Below are 18,479 nucleotides of genomic sequence, written 5' to 3'. Positions count from 1 at the left end.
CTGTCTACGACCATGCATTTCTACTTCTCATTGAATTGTGACATGATTGATGAGGTTTTTTGGTTCCCCGATCACAGGAAGCAGCTGAGAGTAGCGGTCTCTTCTTCTTAATGACCTTACCATTGCTTCCTTTCTCCTCGCTTTAAACAGCGGCAACGTGAGATCCCTAATATTCGGGCCTCTAATGGCTTCTTCCAGGCTTACGGCATAATCAAGGTAATGTGCAAACCACAGAAAATAAAGATTAAAATAACACAGGACCCCATTATTTATTCCGATATGTCTGAAAAGCACTCAGATTTTCCAGTACACCTTAGGTTACGAAAAGCAAAGTACTCCTTGTGCTCAGACTGCAGCATCACAAGGAGTCCTTGTAGAATAAACTTGAGCAATGACATGTTAACTGTAATTTGCATAGATCATTTCAGAAGACGTACACATCTGTGATTGAATGGCGAGGGATTATTTCAGTGGAGGCCATCCAGAGACCTTCTGTCTGCTCTTAATCAAGTGGCTATTACGGTCTGACATAATATGCCTTCACGGCTTACGTAATATATAATATTCCGTCTTGTAGTGTCAAAGACGGCGGAGACTTCTGGAGCTGTTGTATCAATTTCCCCAGGCAAAGTAAAATGCCCCAAATATAGTACGCTTTGGAGTTCAACCAAGTTTTCGGAAATATGCAAGATTTCAGAATAGTAGTTTGGATAGATTGGATTTTATGACATGAAGTTGTATGGCATCCCCATCAGGAGTGTCGTGCTAAGTGGGGGGGGGGGGTTAAGTCATTGTTGATGACTACTAACTTAATGTCAAAAAATATGAACTATCCCTTTAACCAAAATGGTAAACCTGCATTGATGCAAATATTAAGAAAGCATTGTACTGCTGAAAACAAATACTACAGTAAACCTCGGATATATCGGATTCAATTGTTCCCACTGGTTTTGTCCGATATAAGCGAAATCCGTTATATGCGTATACCGGAAAATGCCCGTTTTACGCATATATCGGATTTATATCCGGTATAAAAAGGCACTTCCTTGACTATGTTTCCAATGTACCTGGACGCGCAGGCAACGCTGCAAACGCTGCAAATGACGTCGTATAGCGGCCTGTCACGATTCGGCGAATCGGAGCGCCACGATGCGGCCATCCGATATATGCGAGGGAAATTTAATGGAAATGCATTGGAACGGGACTGGAGATTTTGTCCGAAATAGGCGAAATCCGTTATAAAAAATCCGATATATGCAATGAATTTTTATTGGAAATGCATTATAGAAAAATCGGTTCTTTTTTATCTGTCCGTTGTGAGCGAATTTCCGATATATCCGAGTCCGATATATCCGAGGTTTACTGTAATTTACTCAGGTTGTCATGAGATCTTGTGTTATGAGAGATTTTTTCGAGATTAAAAAATGATATTTCTCGTTTGGCGAAAAGCTTACGCTACTTCCGTCAACAACAGCACCATAGAAACGGTGAAGACGCTTACAATGTCTGCTCTCATCGGGATGGCTGTGTCTTCCAGCACAAGACTTGTGCTCCAGTCCTGCAAACAAGCATCTTGTGAGTCTTCATAGCAAAAGTGCAACCTCGGTATCCACTCTTCTGTCTGTTCCTCTGTGAGATACGCTGAGAGTAGCGGTTAGCGATGCATCGTGTTACTCCGCCAGATAAATATAGTAGGTTTTTCTTGTTAGCTGCTATAATAACAATATCGCTGTTGCTTGGTTAATATGCAAGTTATGTAAATGGACCATTGTTAGCATTTTTTTTTAGTTTTTTTGGTTCAAGCTTTAGCTTTAAAATAGGTAGGTCCCATGACATGCATTGTTAGCTAGCTCATACTAACTATTTTTTTGTTAGTTAGCACAGTAAAGGAAATAAATATGTGTTCATGTTTCACATAAGGTTTGTGAAGGTAAGTGGAAGACAGGAAGTGTTTCTTCCATCATGCATTTATCACATTTATACAAGCGGTCTTGAAAGATGAAGTATCCACAACATAAGCCGCATAAACCCCTCTACAAAGCAACCTAACCGACCAGCAACATAACCAAGAGGGCTAGGACAATCCTCCTACTGTATATGAAAGGATACATGAAAGGACGGCTGGAAAACCAGTAAATAAGACAAAAACTGTAAACTGCCATTGTTCAGCTACAAGTTGGAACTATTAAAACTGACACTTCACTTAAAAGTTAACATTTCAACGTTTGACAGACAGACAGCACAAATTGCCTGTGAGAAAACCAATTCCCCAACGCTATTCCGCAACTTTACTGAATGAAAGATTGACATAATAAAGGAAATATTGCATTATTTTGATTGTTTATTATATCGAGACCAGGGTTCAATTCCACCCTCGGCCATCTCTATGTGGAGTTTGCATGTATTCCCCGTACTCCGGTTTCCTCCCACATTCCAAAAACATGCTAGGTTAATTAGCGACTCCAAATTGTCCATAGGTATGAATGTGAGTGTGAATGGTTGTTTGTCTATATGTGCCCTGTGATTGGCTGGCCACCAGTCCAGGGTGTACCCCGCCTCTCGCCAAAAGACAGTTTAAAGTACTTTTTCCAGTCAAATTTTTTCATTGTACTTTTTCTTAAAGTTAATTTAAAATCGCTTATTTTCTCATTTTCGCGGACCCAATCTCGTGTATCGTCTCGTCAACTGGGTTTCTCGTGACATCCCTCCAATTTCCAGATCGTCCAAAGAAATACTAGTACTCTAAATTCTTGATTTATGGATACGCCAACGCCATTCTGCTAATTCCAACTGATGAAATCACTTGTTTTGATTGTGACTGATCCTCCATGTTGAGCTCTTTCTTACCGTGTTTACCTCTGTGAAGGCACAAGCACTGATTTAATAACATATCCTCCTCTTTAACATGTTTATGTGAGTGTGCGTACACGTACACGTGCACGTGCGTTCATCTTTGTGTGCATGCGTGCTGTGAGACGTGGCAGGGAGGGCGGTCTGGCCAAGTGGCAGATCTGTTCCATATGTTTCCTGGAGAAAGAGAGGCCGCTCCCCTCTACCTCCCAATCTCATCCACAGTACACCCCGAGTCTTCATCTCAAAGGAGACAAAACAGTGGAGAAGCGTATGTCTGCGAGGGGCTTCAGAACGGTGCTGTGAAATCATCCTGTCAGCTGTATCGGTCTGAAGATAGCTTAGCAAGACTTGGCTTTCTGACAGTCTACAAGAAGATAGTCCTGTCGGATTGGGGAGGGGGGCTCAGTTAGAATCTGGGCAGGCAAAGTAAGAACATTGATCCTACAGTATCTTAAATCATTTTAAATCTAGTTTTATGCAACAGTTTCACACAAGGGCTGTGAACTAGTTACATTTGGCGAGTTCAATGTTGAAGACCCGCATGCAACCTTCCTGCAATGCAAACATCAGAGTGGTACTCGCCGTCACCCATTTGTCAATGTATTACTTAACAGTAATACATGTTTATTACAGTAAACCTCGGATACGTATATCGGACTCGGATATATCGGAAATTCGCTCACAACGGACAGATAAAAAAGAACCGATTTTTCTGTAATGCATTTCCAATAAAAATTCATTGCATATATCAGATTTTTTATAACGGATTTCGCCTATTTCGGACAAAATCTCCAGTCCCGTTCCAATGCATTTCCATGAAATTTCCCTGGCATATATCGGATGGCCGCATCGTTATGCTAATCTTGTTGATGTCACTGGCTATTGTCTTTCTCCTGGCTCCAGATTTAGGACAAATATAAAAGTGAGTGACGTCAATAATACTAGCACAGCAGTGAATGAGATCTTAACCTCACTATTGGAAATAACGTAGGCCTGACGGGCGTAACAGGGCCTAGCTTAATTAACAATTTGTTATGCTCAGAGTCCAATAAAGTTAAATTCTCATTACCTTACGTCTCTTTTCATTGCCCAGTCCAGGTACATTGGAAACATAGTCAAGGAAGTGCCTTTTTATAACGGATAAAATCCGATTTACGCATATACCGGATATAAATCCGATATATGCGTAAAACGGACATTTTCCGGTATACGCATATAACGGATTTCGCTTATATCGGACAAAACCAGTGGGAACAATTGAATCCGATATATCCGAGGTTTACTGTATATTCATCTCCTACCGTAGTGAAGTGTGGTCATGGTAATAATTTGTACTTTATTTTGAGTATGCATAAGAAAACTACACAAGGAACATCTACATCAATTCACTACATCAATTCAACATTTCTGAAAAGGAGTAGGTAGAAGCAGAGAAAGGAAGTGAATAGATTTCGGGCTTAATTGATTGACTTGACAATCTACTGCATAATACAGTATATACAATAGCGCAGACTATGCACAAAAATGCTGTATTGTTGCAGCAAATTAAGGGAAGCAAGAATTTAAGTGATTATAAATCAATCAATCGATAAACCAACTAATCAGTATCAAAGATTCCTTGAATAGCAACAACCTTTCCAAGCGCTTTTGAACCTTTTGTGTGCAGTGGCATCTGCTGGTGGAAAGAGGGAAAAGTTTAGGAATAATTTAAAGAAATATATAAGGTCAACCATTTTTTTCATGTTGGGTCTGAAAGGGCTTTAAAATGTTTTACAGTGAATTCCTGCAAAAAAAAAGTTTTTCAGTAATTTGCTGCAGGCCAATGAAAACTGAATGTACAAGTTCTTCATTGTTAATCATGTTTTTTTTTAAATAAAATTCCAAAAATAACCTAACCTCCTTACACTGCAATCAATATGTCTAACATAGGCTCATCATTTATTCCTTAATCAGTTTTATAAATCTAACAATGAGATTATGTTGTGTTGTGTATCTTGACTTGAAACCATCAATGCATTTAAGATGTCACTACTTAGAAGTAACCAGCAGGGGGCGTCATTAATTCAGTTTAAGGGAATGCTGCACTTTTTTGGAGAATTTAGCCTATCATCCTCATATCTCACATGAGGATTGTTAAAATCCCAAAAAAAAACTCCAAAAGTGCCAACATCAGTCCATTTAAATATAATGTACCGTGCTTATTAGGTTGCAGCGACATTGTTATTATTATTGTTAACATTATTACAACGATCGAAGCATGTTTCTGCCATATTGACACCTTACCACGCCAGCTAGCTACTAGTCGGCTAGCAACTAGCTTCACCACTCGCATGTCACAACGTGCTCAAAACACCTCAGGTGACTTCCGATTTTGGGGCTCAAAAAAGCTAATGTGAAGTCAGGAATACTTAAAATGACCAAAATGCAACAAAATATAGGGCTGCACGGTGGTCGAGTGGTTAGCGCGCAGACTTCACAGCTAGGAGACCCGAGTTCAATCCCATTTTTGGCCATCTCTGTGTGGAGTTTGCATGTTCTCCCCGTGCATGCGTGGGTTTTCTCCGGGTACTCCGGTTTCCTCCCACATTCCAAAAACATGCTAGGTTAATTGGCCAATGATTGTTTGTCTATATGTGCCCTGTGATTGGCTGGCGACCATTCCAGGGTGTACCCCGCCTCTCGCCCGAAGACAGCTGGGATAGGCTCCAGCAGCCCCGCGACTGTGAATGAACAACGAAATATTGTCTATGGTTACAGCATGTATATAAAATCATACAACCCTGTTGGTTTTTGGAGGTTTTTTCATAGTGGTCTTTGTGGGCAGCGTAGGCGTGTCCCATTACGTGCAGTAATGAGCTGTCTCTTGTTATGTTTTTATATCTTTAGAACATACACAAAAGAGAAAAAGGTGTGTTCTCGTCTCATAAGGATTGTCGATTCCTTTTAAAGTTTCAGCTCATAACAGCTCAGTCAGCCATGAACTTTTACTGGAGGACCATGTTGATGACCTTCTGTCACGGACGTACAGCATTGACTGGTATAAAGTTAATGGAGTGAGGTTCCACAAGCACACAACCAAGGACAGTCTGATCCAAAGTCCTTATAGACGAAGAAGAGTTCATGACTCGGATTTGTCTGGGAAGGTGTTCCATGTTTATTTAAAGACATACTCAATAAATATAGCACCATTAGAGGAGAGGACACTGGAGAAAATGGCAACACTTGTTTGTATTAACAAGTACTCCATACAAAATAGATATACAGACATGCTGATCATTTCCACACATTTATAATTTAAATGTGATTAATTTAGTTGCCGCATTTAATTCAAACTTAGAAGCATTTGGGGTTTTTAAAGTTTGTATATCCCCAGCCCTGCTGAGGACACTTTCACATGATGGCAAATGTCATGTTTCTTAAAATACCAAAACATGTACTGTATGTAGATATCATATAAAAGAGAAACAAACCTTGGGATTGTGAGTCAATTATTGCACTAAATATCACCAATATCCTCCAGTGAATACAGACTTGCTGGAAGGAAAACTTGTAAAAAAAAAAGATTTAAAAAAAAAAAGAGAAAAAAAAAGAGATTTAAGTGCCAGATAGTTCACAACTGGCCAACAATGCCCCATATTGAAAATTCATCAAAATAAAATATATAACAAAGACAGAAAATATTATAATATTATCTGTTTGTCGTATTTCAGGAAAGTTACAGAGTCGACTTAAGCTTATTTTTCTACTCAACAGTACCTCATACAGTAAACCTCGGATATATCGGACTCGGATATATCGGAAATTCGCTCACAACGGACAGATAAAAAAGAACCGATTTTTCTGTAATGCATTTCCAATAAAAATTCATTGCATATATCGGATTTTTTATAACGGATTTCGCCTATTTCGGACAAAATCTCCAGTCCCGTTCCAATGCATTTCCATTAAATTTCCCTGGCATATATCGGATGGCCGCATCGTTATGCTAATCTTGTTGATGTCACTGGCTATTGTCTTTCTCCTGGCTCCAGATTTAGGACAAATATAAAAGTGAGTGACGTCAATAATACTAGCACAGCAGTGAATGAGATCTTAACCTCACTATTGGAAATAACGTAGGCCTGACGGGCGTAACAGGGCCTAGCTTAATTAACAATTTGTTATGCTCAGAGTCCAATAAAGTTCAATTCTCATTACCTTACGTCTCTTTTCATTGCCCAGTCCAGGTACATTGGAAACATAGTCAAGGAAGTGCCTTTTTATAACGGATAAAATCCGATTTACGCATATACCGGATATAAATCCGATATATGCGTAAAACGGACATTTTCCCGTAAACGCATATAACGGATTTCGCTTATATCGGACAAAACCAGTGGGAACAATTGAATCCGATATATCCGAGGTTTACTGTACAATGTTATTATACCCAGTAGAATGTAGCATGTAAAACTACTCAAGTTGTTTGGCAGTTCTTGGTGTGGTCTGTGGGAGGCGCTCTATTTATAGGAAAACTGACTGCAAGGGGAGGGGCGCAAGTTGTGTACCTAGCAAAGCAGAGAGGAGAGTCTTGGGGTCGGACTTTCTATCAATAAACATAGATGTCGTTTAAGATTGGTTTTCCAGCTCTCCCCTGTTATGCTGTTAAACGAGTATCTGCAGATGTCCATTTTTTATGAGTTGTCTTGAAGGCATCGTTTCCCCTCCCTTATTATTTCCTGAAGTTTCCGAGCTGAATGCCTCTTCGTCCGCCTACACAGCGAAAGGTGGCCGGATGGATGTCCCAATACTTGACAGGGTTTGCGAACAGACTGATGCCTGAGTACAAGTTCTTTTTGACGCCAAATCTGATGGGGCAGAAATCGTTGATTCCAACGCTGGTGATTTTGTTGGCATGGAGGAAAATAACCTGAACAGACAGAAGGGGATTTTGGAAAAATGTTACAAAACACTCAAACTTGTCTTTTGGTCTGTAAAACAACTGTACCTGCCCATGGAAAGTCCTTAAGACCAGGAAAAAGGGACTTCAGTTTTTACATCTTACGAACTGGAAACTTTGACATTCTTTTTGGCTGAAGTGTTGCAATAATATTTGTTTTGCAAGTAATACTTTTACAGTTTCATGTTTTTGGAGGACTGTCTTGGCTTAGTCTTCGAGATGAATTTCTGAGGTCGTTTGTAATTGCGAAACTGCTAAGCTACTTAGCTATCTTAGAACTTACGATCAGGTTGATCCGTGCTGTTGTCAACTTATAACTCTAAAATAACTTTGGTTCATCAGAAAAATTTTACAAAACACTCAAACTTGTATTTTGGTCTGTAAAACAACTGCACCTGCAATGGAAAGTCCTTAAGACCAGGAAAAAGGGACTTCAGTTTTTACATCTTACGAACTGGAAACTTTGACATTCTTTTTGGCTTGAAGTATTGCAATAATATTTGTTTTGCAAGTAATACTTTTACAGTTTCATGTCTTTTGAGGACTGTCTTGGCTTAGTCTTCCAGATGAATTTCTGAAGCTGTTTGTAATTGCAAAACTGCTAAGCTACTTAGCGATCTTAGACCTTACGATCAGGTTGATCCGTGCTGTTGGCAGCTTATAACTCTTTGGTTCATCAGATAGATTAGACTGCGTGTTTCTCTCACCTGGAGGTATCGCAGGGAATTGAGACCTGGTGGGACCTTTTTCAGAATGTTGTTGTCCAGGTGGATCTCACGGATGTTGGGGACCTTTGCAAGACTGCCGTTCTCCACAAACTTGATTTGGTTGAAAGCCAGGCTCAGTCTGCAAACATTAAAATGCAGTTTGTGAATTTCCATCTCTGAAGTGGCTTTGCACTGAATATTTTACACTGTTTACATCAGGGGTTTCAAACTTGCGGCCCAGGGGCCAAATGCGGCCCGCAGGATGCTAGTTTGAGGCCCACCGCCAAAAAAAGTGTTTTTTTTTTTTTTGAAAACCTGATGCGGCCCAGCCTCACCCAGACCCTAGCTCTAGTGGGCCCCCAAGTAAATTGACTTTGAGATCCCTGGTTTACATTATGACTCATTCACACCATTCATTTATTCATCAAATTATTTAAGTGGAGAAATTTACTTAATTAATCTATCTCAGTGAAATTTGAGTAATGTTCACCTCTGCAGGTTTTTATATCTGATGAGGTCTTCGACTTCCACCTTAAAGATCTTGTTGTACTCGAGGTTTAGCTCCGTGATGGAAGTGGGCAGGTCTGAAATAAATAAAACATGAGTCAACTGAAGAATACTTGTGACTTGTGTAAACAATGACTTATGAATATTAAACAAAGCATCATATTAACGGACGCTGGTTGTGTCCATTATCGTCATTTTGATTTGTTTGGATTAGCAAGAGGAGATGAGCGAATGTACCTTTGGGTATAGCCGTTAGCCTGCTCTCCGACATGCCAACGTAGAGCGTTGACAAACCATTGAAAGCTCCCAGTTCAATCCCACTGTTGGTCAGAGGGTTGGCGCCCAGCTCTGTTTGAACATACAAAAGAACATCTGGTTGTGATGCTATCTTTCTTTATAGAGAACACACATCTATTAAAATACCATATATCGTTTTTTTATGCTGTTTTTATAATCCATGCAGATGATCGAGGGAACTTGGTTTATTTATCATGCCATTAAAAATCCTTTGGTAAAATAAAAGCTTGAGATCTTGAATTGTTGTTGAAGAATATAATTTAAAAAAAAATACATGTGGCTGCACGGCGGACTTGTGGTTAGTGCACAGATCTCACAGCTAGGAGACCCGGATTCAACTCCATCTCCGGGGACTCCGGTTTCCTCCCACATTCCAAAAACATGCTAGGTTAATTGGCGACTCCAAATTGTCCATAGGTATGAATGTGAGTGTGAATGGTTGTTTGTCTAGATGTGCCCTGTGATTGGCTGGCGACCAGTCAAGTGTGTACCCCGCCTCTCACCCAAAGACACCTGAGATCCAACACCCCCAAGTTCAAATCAATGTCATTGTGTGCTTAGACGTCCATACCTAGAACATGGAGCTTCTTCAAGCCTTTAAAGGCATCTCTTTGAATCCTGTTAATTCTGTTTTCATGGAAGCGCAACTCGATGACATTGGGTGGCAGATTGGCCGGGATCGCTGTCAGCACGTTGTAGGACAGGTAGAGCAGTCGAAGATGATTCATGTTCTTGAAGGCCCTGGGGTGAATCTTTGAGATCTTGTTATTGATGAGGAACAAGCCCTGGTTTGGGACAAACCAAACAAAGCATGATCAAATTGATGATGGATTAAATGCAGTTAATGTTACTGCTCCGTTTGCTTGAGCCTATTCCAGTTTGTCAGTCGAATTGGTATAAAAATTAGATCGGTATTGGTTTTTCTGTTGTTAATATTGACTCCACACAACAACCAACAACAAGGTTACAAGTTCAGTATGTCTGCGGTCTGGAATTATAGTTATTATAAAAAAAAAGTTTCACCTTTGGCTGGTAAATATGCAATTTGAAATGAAAGTGCTGGTTGTGCGGATGTGTTTTTTCATGCTGGGTTTATGCAGCAAAATAATAAGCATACTTTGCTTTTTACTTTGTTTTTAAACAGATGTTTGTGCCACATACAAATGTGCACCTTTCCAAACTCTCGTGTTATCTCTTGTCAGCAGCCTTTAAATGGATTTTATTTATGAATTTATTAAGACTAAGCAGTCTTGCATGTTGATATTAGGAGAGCATGTTATTTTGGTTGGCTATTGGTCATGTTTTATTAACCTTAGAGGCAAAATGTTGTTATGTTGCTCTCTATCTATCTGTCCATCTGCACACTACACACCCACCCATCCGTCTACCCATCTACCCATCTACCCATCTATCCATCTACCCATCTATCCATCTACCCATCTATCCATCTATCCATCTACCCATCTACCCATCTATCCATCTATCGGCTCTTATTGGTATAGGTAATAAAGCGCTGGGCAATATCGGTATGTTGGTTATTCATATGAAAGTCGATATCGAGCATCTCTAAGGCAGTTATGAATGGATGTGAACGACTGCACTACCAATGCCAGTAAATCGAAGTTTTTTTGTTTGTTTCTTTTGACTTTTTCCTGATTACGGCACTGTATCAAATTAGTATTCTGCTGTATTTACGTGTTACATTTGAGTTTTAGATCCAGCAAAAACAGTACAGGGGAATGGTACACCCCGGCTGTTTGTCTCCATGGTTTGTTTTCATAAGCAGGATAACGATCAGAGCTTCTAATTATTCGTGTGAGTACATAAACGTACACATGTGGGCCAATACAAAAACATCATGACTGGAAATATTACCATGTGGTTTCCTGCACATGAGATGTGACTCATTTAGTTTTCCTCAGATGATTCGCCTTGCGATGCCTGATGTTAGGATTGCTACACTGTGCTATAGCGAGACAAATTTGGCTTTAAATGTCCTTTTGTGTTGCTCTTACATAAAGCTTGTCCAGGCCTTTAAAATCATCCTCCTTGATCTCAGTGATATCATTGTTTTGGAGGTCAATCATCACAGTGCTGTCAGGAATCTTTGCAGGGACGTTAATCAAACCTGTGGAATCGCAAATGGTTTGGTTAACATTGGTGGTCATGATCTTTTACTTTAAATAGAAACCTTATTGTAATGTGGGAACTGCAATATTATGAAACACAATGTTTGAATCTGTTCACCTTGATCGGAGCACTGCACCACTCTTGGTGAACAATGGCAATCCATTGGACAGTTGCCGTAGTAATCACGGTCATGGCTGTCATCGTCATCATCGTCGTCGTCATTGTCATCCCTCGAATCTGCCATCATGACGTCGTAGTTTCTCATGAAGTCCATGATGTTGACTCGCTGGTAGTGTTTGCTGCTGCCGCTGCCCAGTGCCAGCAGACAAAGCAGGACCACCAACCTCATGGTTTGGCTGGAGGACTGATCAGTGTCAGATCAGCTGAAGGTGCAGATGAAAGCGTTAGAAGAGTTTGGCCAAAACAAGTCCATAGCCCAACATGTCTTTGGACTACTACTCCGACTCCTATAGTAGTTTGTGGAGGACAGGCCAGAAGTGGAAAAGCATTTATTTACATTAATTTATTTACATTAATTCTGACCACTCCCAATTTAGTCCCAGTTTATATGATGCTTTCAGAGCTATCAGCATCACCTGTACTCAAACCGGTTCAAGCAAGCTTTGTATTTATCACTGTGCAGCAGGGGGTCTCAAACACGCGGCCCGTGGGCCAAATGTGGCCCGCAGGACACTAATTTGAGGCCCCCGCCTTGATATGAAAGTTTAATGTTAGTGCGGCCCGCGCAAGTTTGATATGGATGCTGTATGGTATCATGTACCCAGAAAAAAATTATTACGTTTGATTAATGTTCATGTTAAAGGTTAAATAACTGTTAATAGTTATCCTCCCTATCCGTGTGGAAGTGGTAAGTTTTTGGCTATTTAAGTTTAAAGGAAATAACTTGAAGGCTACCGTTTAGGCCGCTAGCTCTCTAGTTTGCGAGTTAGCATGTGTCTCAAGACCCTGCAGTTGCGCAATATGTTGTAAATTAAAAAGAGTATAAATGTGACTATAGTCGTGTTTTGTCATGTCTACGGGGCTCTAATAATGCTTTGTTCATTTTAATCTGAAAAAAATAATTTGTCTACCCACCAACTATATGTGGTTTCTTAAGTTTTTATTATTTGCCGTTTTATTATTATTATTATTATTATTATTATATTTATTTATTTATTACTGATTGATTGATTTTCTTTATTCTTGATTTGTTTATTTATTTTTCATCTTATTTTGTGTAGAAAAATAAAAAGTAAGATATTTGAGAACAGTGGAATGTTTTATCAGAGCTTTTCTTGTAGAAAATTGGAACCAACGCGAAGTTTTTACAATTTTTTTGTTTTTAATAAATGCGTTTTTTTTTTCTGAAGTAGCTTTTGCACTGAATATTTTATACTGTTTACATCAGGGGTCTCAAACTTGCGGCCCGCGGGCCAAATGCGACCCGAGCTCCAGTGGCCCCCAAGTAAATTGAGTTTGAGACCCCCTGCTGTACAGTATGTCCAAAATGTGAACAATGAACAGCCAATTCAGTCACTGGACTCTGCAGGGGTGGAGTTTGTGTACTTGTCACCATGGCAACGACCTGATCCATGGGGTCCCATAGTTCACATTTTAGTTCGGATTGGTCTATCTTTTGTATTTGTATTTTCTGCTTCACAATAGAAGCCATTCATGGATGTTTACATTATTTTTCTCAGAGTACAGTATATGCTCCTGATTTAAGAAACCGCTGCCCTCGCAGTTCTGTGGTCAGACAAACAAACACAAATACAGCATTCCATCAAAAAAAATTTCCCTACTTTTGTTAACCTTGGCAGAGGTCTACGCTCTCCTGAGTGCTGTTCTACTTCTATTGGTTTATTATGACTTATTAGTGCTCACCTCTGACCGACCTTGGACATCTTTGGAATGTCACGTTTTGATTAAATTTTGTGGTTTCTGAATGTAACAATTCCATTTCATTCATGAGTGACGGGCTTCACTAAAGACTTAAATAAGGGCAACCAAGCTTTTCCGTCATTGTTTCCACGTCCAATGCCAAGACTTCAGTTGGAAATGAGTTATTCCACCCAACACAAATATTTTTGCCATCTCCTACCTGTTTGCCATTTGAGGCCATCTTACTCAGTGATTTATGTGTCCTCCGCACTACTCCTGCCGCCTGCAGAGAGTCTGACATTGTCTGCTGATTTTTATGGATTCTGAGCTTTGCTGCAGAGTGTTCGGTCGGTCCAGCCACAAATATGCGGTCGTGGTGGTGGTGGTCGATCATCAGGCTGCTGTGACTGCAAATACTGTTGAGCATGCTCCTTTCAGCAGCGTATTCTAGTTCAAGTGGAAACGTTTATACAGACGAGGTTTGCTTTCTTTATTTCTGTTTATAAGTTTGGTTTGCTCTCGTCATTTATTACACAATAAAGAAATCATAGACAAGAAATCGGAAAACAGATGTATACCACTTTACTACCACGTAATTACTATCATTACTATATTATTTTTTTGTTCAGTCTATTAAAGAACTGAGATGACAAAACGGATACAATGCAATGTAATTGGTTTTTGTTTGGTATGAAAATTAATTTTTATTTTATTTTCTACAAAATTGAAAAAATTAATAAAAAGGTTTTAATTCAGATTATTTATGTGTGATTTATTTATATATAAAAAAATATTTAAACCACAATCTTGTATTCACAAAGGTTGATTTTGTGTTGCACTAAAAATGCTAAATTAATCTGAAATAAATACATTAAAAACTTCCTCCTATTAAATAAATCCTTTTCCTCGGACTAACATATATTTTGGACCCGATTTTGTGCACAGAATGAAAATTCTCCATGCCTGAGATGCCAATACAAGATAATCTATACTTTAACAAATGTTGTCATTAAATGCAACAACGCTGGCGGGTGTCCTACCTTAGCCGTCAGATGACTTTTTGTTCCTGTTCAAACTCCAGGCAGTAAATGCAGGAGCAGCACAGTTTCAGCTAAGAAGACTGAGGGATGCAACCTAAGTCGGAATGGAGAACAGCATCCCCCCTGTCTCAGCAGCAATGAAAAAAAAAAAATACTCGGAGAACACCCCCACTGATGGAAAAGCTCTGTTGTTAGGGTGAGAAGTTGAGCTTCTCTTGACGCTGTCTGTCATCACAGCATCTGTGAATTTGAGCAGCCTCTTTGTCAGCAGCTTTAAAGCGATGCCAGGGGTAGTTAGCTCACACTTCCCGATCTTCAAGTCTCCATGGGGGAGCCAGTTTGGTCTCCTGCTTCCACAGCCTTTGTTTATTTGGTTATCAATTTGCTGTGAATGTGAGATAAGTTAATAAGCCTCCATGATGCTTACGCTCAGCATGATTCCAATAAACCTTTAAACTATTTTTCTGCTACATGTATTTTGTGTACGTTACGCATCGGGCAAACATTTTAAACGTGTGCCAAGAGTGGAAAAGTTAACTCGCTTGCTTCCTCTGTGCTTCATTTTTTTATTTTCCATCCCTCGCTTGTATTTTCTGCTGAGCCCAGCTGGAACGGCACCCCCGACGCACAACTCAAGGCATCGCGAGACGGAGCAAGTATGCCCTGGTTTTGGCACCGAGACACAGACACCGCTTTGGTTTCGATGCATCTTCTCGTTGGGGGGGGGGGGGGGGGAGTCATATTTTCCAAACCATCTGAGATCATCTCAGAAGAAACGGTTCTAATGAACTCCACTGTGTGAGGGACATTTTCATTACAGTTTGTTTGTCGAAGTTTCCATTTTGGTGTGGATTTGATGTGGATTGTGATGTTGACGCTGGCATGAGATCAATTGACATTCAACGGCAGGGGCCTCAAACTAGTGTCCTGCAGGCCACATTTGGCCCGCGGGCCGTGTGTTTAAGTTTAATGTTAGCGCGCAAGTTTGATATGGATGCTGTATGGTATCATGTACCCAGAAAAAATTATTACGTTTCATTAATGTTCATGTCAAAGGTTAAATAACTGTTAATAGTTATCCTCCCTATCCGTGTGGAAGTGGTACGTTTTTGGCTATTTAAGTTGAAAGGAAATAACTTGAAGGCTACCGTTTAGGTCGCTAGCTCTCTAGTTTGCGAGTTAGCATGTGTCTCAAGACCCTGCAGTTGCGCAATATGTTGTAAATAAAAAGAGTATAAATGTGACTATAGTCGTGTTTTGTCATGTCTACAGGGCTCTAATAATGCTTTGTTCATTTTAATCTGAAAAAAATAATTTGTCTACCCACCAACTATATGTGGTTTCTTAAGTTTTTATTATTTGCCGTTTTATTATTATTATTATTATATTTATTTATTTATTACTGATTGATTGATTTTCTTTATTCTTGATTTGTTTATTTATTTTTCATCTTATTTTGTGTAGAAAAATAAAAAGTAAGATATTTGAGAACAGTGGAATGTTTTATCAGAGCTTTTCTTGTAGAAAATTGGACCTAAAGCGAAGTTTTTTACATTTTTTTGTTTTTAATAAATGCGTTTTTTTTTTGGGGTTTTTTTTTTTTGGAAAACCTGATGCGGCCCAGTCTCACCCAGACCCAAGCTCCAGTGGCCCCCCAAGTAAATTGACTTTGAGACCCCTGCTCAACGCCCTCGTCTTCTGTGATTGACTGTCCATCAATCTAAGGTGTATTTTACAGTAGTCTGCTTGCATAGGATCCTGCCATGACCCAGAGCAGGATAAGTAGTATAGAACGGTTGCATGAATGACATGCATTGCAACTCCATGCAGAGAACTTTCCTCCTCCAGAGAGGACCGTGAAGCTGACATGAGCATGTGAATACATGTCCTTGGCTCCCGCCTCGGTATCGTGCCTTTGCCATTCACCTCATCGCATAATCACTTTTACAGACTTTGCACGAGAGGCTGAGGAAGCTGCAGAGCAACGATTGGCCAAAAGTTCAGAGGTGGAGCTCTCAAAGCTGAGACACAATGTAAACACACAAGAGTAGTCTCTTTGTGATCGCATATCGCTGCTACAAGGCTAACGCTAGTAGATGCTTCATGAGGAAGGCGGACTCCATTCTCTAAATAAAACTAAATAAAAAGTCAATTGAAAAGTTTGGAGGCTGGTCCACCCAAGCCATGATGATCTGATATGTAAGCAAGGTCATTTTAATGGTTCTGACAGTTTCTCCAAATCACAGTTGAATACCTCTGGAGAGGAACCAAGCTTATATCATGCCAGACTCCAAGGTTAGAGGATGCAATTTTCACAAACATTACAATCATCTAATGAGAGCCTGATGTGATGCTGGCACCGTGTTCTTCTCTTGTCAGAGTGCTGTGAGAAGACACGAGCAGTACTTTAATTACTACAAGAACAGCTTTCTTCTGCTTTGTTGGGTGATTTTTTTAATGTATGATTTCCATTTTAGAACGTCTTGCCACATACAGGATACAGGTTATCACATACAATAAATGTATGACTACAATGTGAAGTACTTCAGTACCTTTGTCACAACTTTTTCAATAGCTTTACCTCACTGCATTGTCCATCCATATGTCTGGTAAGCACAAAATACAGCTGAATTAGATACAAATGTTAAAGTATTTTTATTGTAAGTCAAATATAAGGAGAGCATTGAAATATGGCCTATTTATTTCAAATATCTACACTATATGGTAATGGTTTTATTTCATTTGAACATGCATCAGATTACAATTGAATGCATCACATAATCAGTTCACAGTTCCACATGTCCAAAAGGAGTAGGAAGAAGCAAAGCTTATTAAATCCTACCCCTCCATCTGGTACATTTACAATCAGTAACTGTTACATTTGTTCACTTCCTGCTTTCCATAATACAGTTTAAGGTTGTTTTTTTTTTGTTTTTTTTTTTGTACCAAATAATGTACCTAGTACCGAAGTACGAGGTGATGGCCTCTCTTTAACAGACCGGTCACAGATACGACACAGCTAAAGGGTCACAGATCTATCAGAAGGTGGTAATGGTAATGGTTTAATTTCATTTGAACATGCATCAGATTACAATTGAATGCATCCCATAATCAGTTCACAGTTCCACATGTCCAAAAGGAGTAGGAAGAAGCAAAGCTTATTAAATCCTACCCCTCCATCTGGTACTTTTACAATCAGTAACTGTTACATTTGTTCACTTCCTGCTTTCCATAATACAGTTCAAGTGTTTTTTTTCTTTTTTTTGAATAATGTACCTCGTACCGAAGTACAAGGTGATATGAGCATCCAATGCCATAATGGGTACCATAGTAAGTGTCAATATAGTGATATATATATAGCACATCATGACTGGTTCAAGACTCTTCATCCTTGTATTTAGCAAACATCAACTGCTTGTATTGTTTCTTGAATTGGCATTGTTTGATTTCCTTACTCAATCCGTTCCATAGTTTGATTCCACATACTGAAATGCTATGGCTTTTTAACGTAGTCCTAGCATAGAAGTGTTTCAAATGTAGTTCTTCCCTGAGATCATATTTCTCCTCTTTTGCAGAGAAGTATTGGATGACATTTTTAGCTAATTGGTTATTTTTAGCCTTATGCATTATTTTAGCTGTTTGAAGATGAACTATATCAGCAAGTTGAAGTATTTGTGGTTTTAGAAATAAGGAGTTAGTATGTTCTCTGCAGGCGGCATTATTAATTATCCTTACTGACCTTTTTTTGCAGTACATTTAGCGAGTGAAGATTGCTTTTGTAGTTATTACCCCATATTTCCACACAATAAGTAAGATATGCTAGAACCAGAGAGCAATAAGCGCACGTTTGTGTTGAACTTCCGTCACGCTTTTTAGGGAGACCTTGCATGACAACACTCATTCTTTGCCTTTTCCTGGTTTGCCACAGAACTATTTCATTTGGTCCATTTTACATCCTAAATTACTTCCCGATGGAGATGGTCTGCAATCCCCATTGGAGTCGCAATGTCTCTCGCAGGCGCTCATACTTTCCAAGCATTCAAACGTCTGTCTGGCTCCTGTGCAGCCAGGAGATCGCTGACTTTGTGGATTGAGGAGCATTTCCTCCAGCTGAGGGCTTTAAAT

At 39.5% G+C, this 18,479-nt stretch overlaps 2 protein-coding genes across 3 annotated transcripts in view; one reads left to right on the top strand and one right to left on the bottom strand.

Moving 5' to 3' along the window:
- Positions 1 to 18,479, top strand: part of cenpp (centromere protein P) — a 63,034-nt gene that overhangs the window by 23,759 nt on the left and 20,796 nt on the right. The gene's annotated exons all lie outside the window — the stretch shown is intronic.
- Positions 5,977 to 14,602, bottom strand: aspn (asporin (LRR class 1)). Its single transcript, XM_058054635.1, has 8 exons — positions 14,355 to 14,602; positions 11,551 to 11,816; positions 11,319 to 11,431; positions 9,875 to 10,088; positions 9,244 to 9,354; positions 8,990 to 9,083; positions 8,500 to 8,638; positions 5,977 to 7,762 (listed from the first exon to the last, which is right to left on the bottom strand). Exons 2-8 carry the CDS (start codon positions 11,780 to 11,782, stop codon positions 7,565 to 7,567), a joined length of 1,101 nt encoding a protein of 366 aa, XP_057910618.1. The 5' UTR covers positions 11,783 to 11,816; positions 14,355 to 14,602; the 3' UTR covers positions 5,977 to 7,564.

This window comes from Doryrhamphus excisus, chromosome 18, assembly GCF_030265055.1.
Source record: "Doryrhamphus excisus isolate RoL2022-K1 chromosome 18, RoL_Dexc_1.0, whole genome shotgun sequence".
Lineage (NCBI taxonomy): Eukaryota > Metazoa > Chordata > Actinopteri > Syngnathiformes > Syngnathidae > Doryrhamphus > Doryrhamphus excisus.
This window is presented reverse-complemented; position numbering and strand designations above follow the sequence as displayed.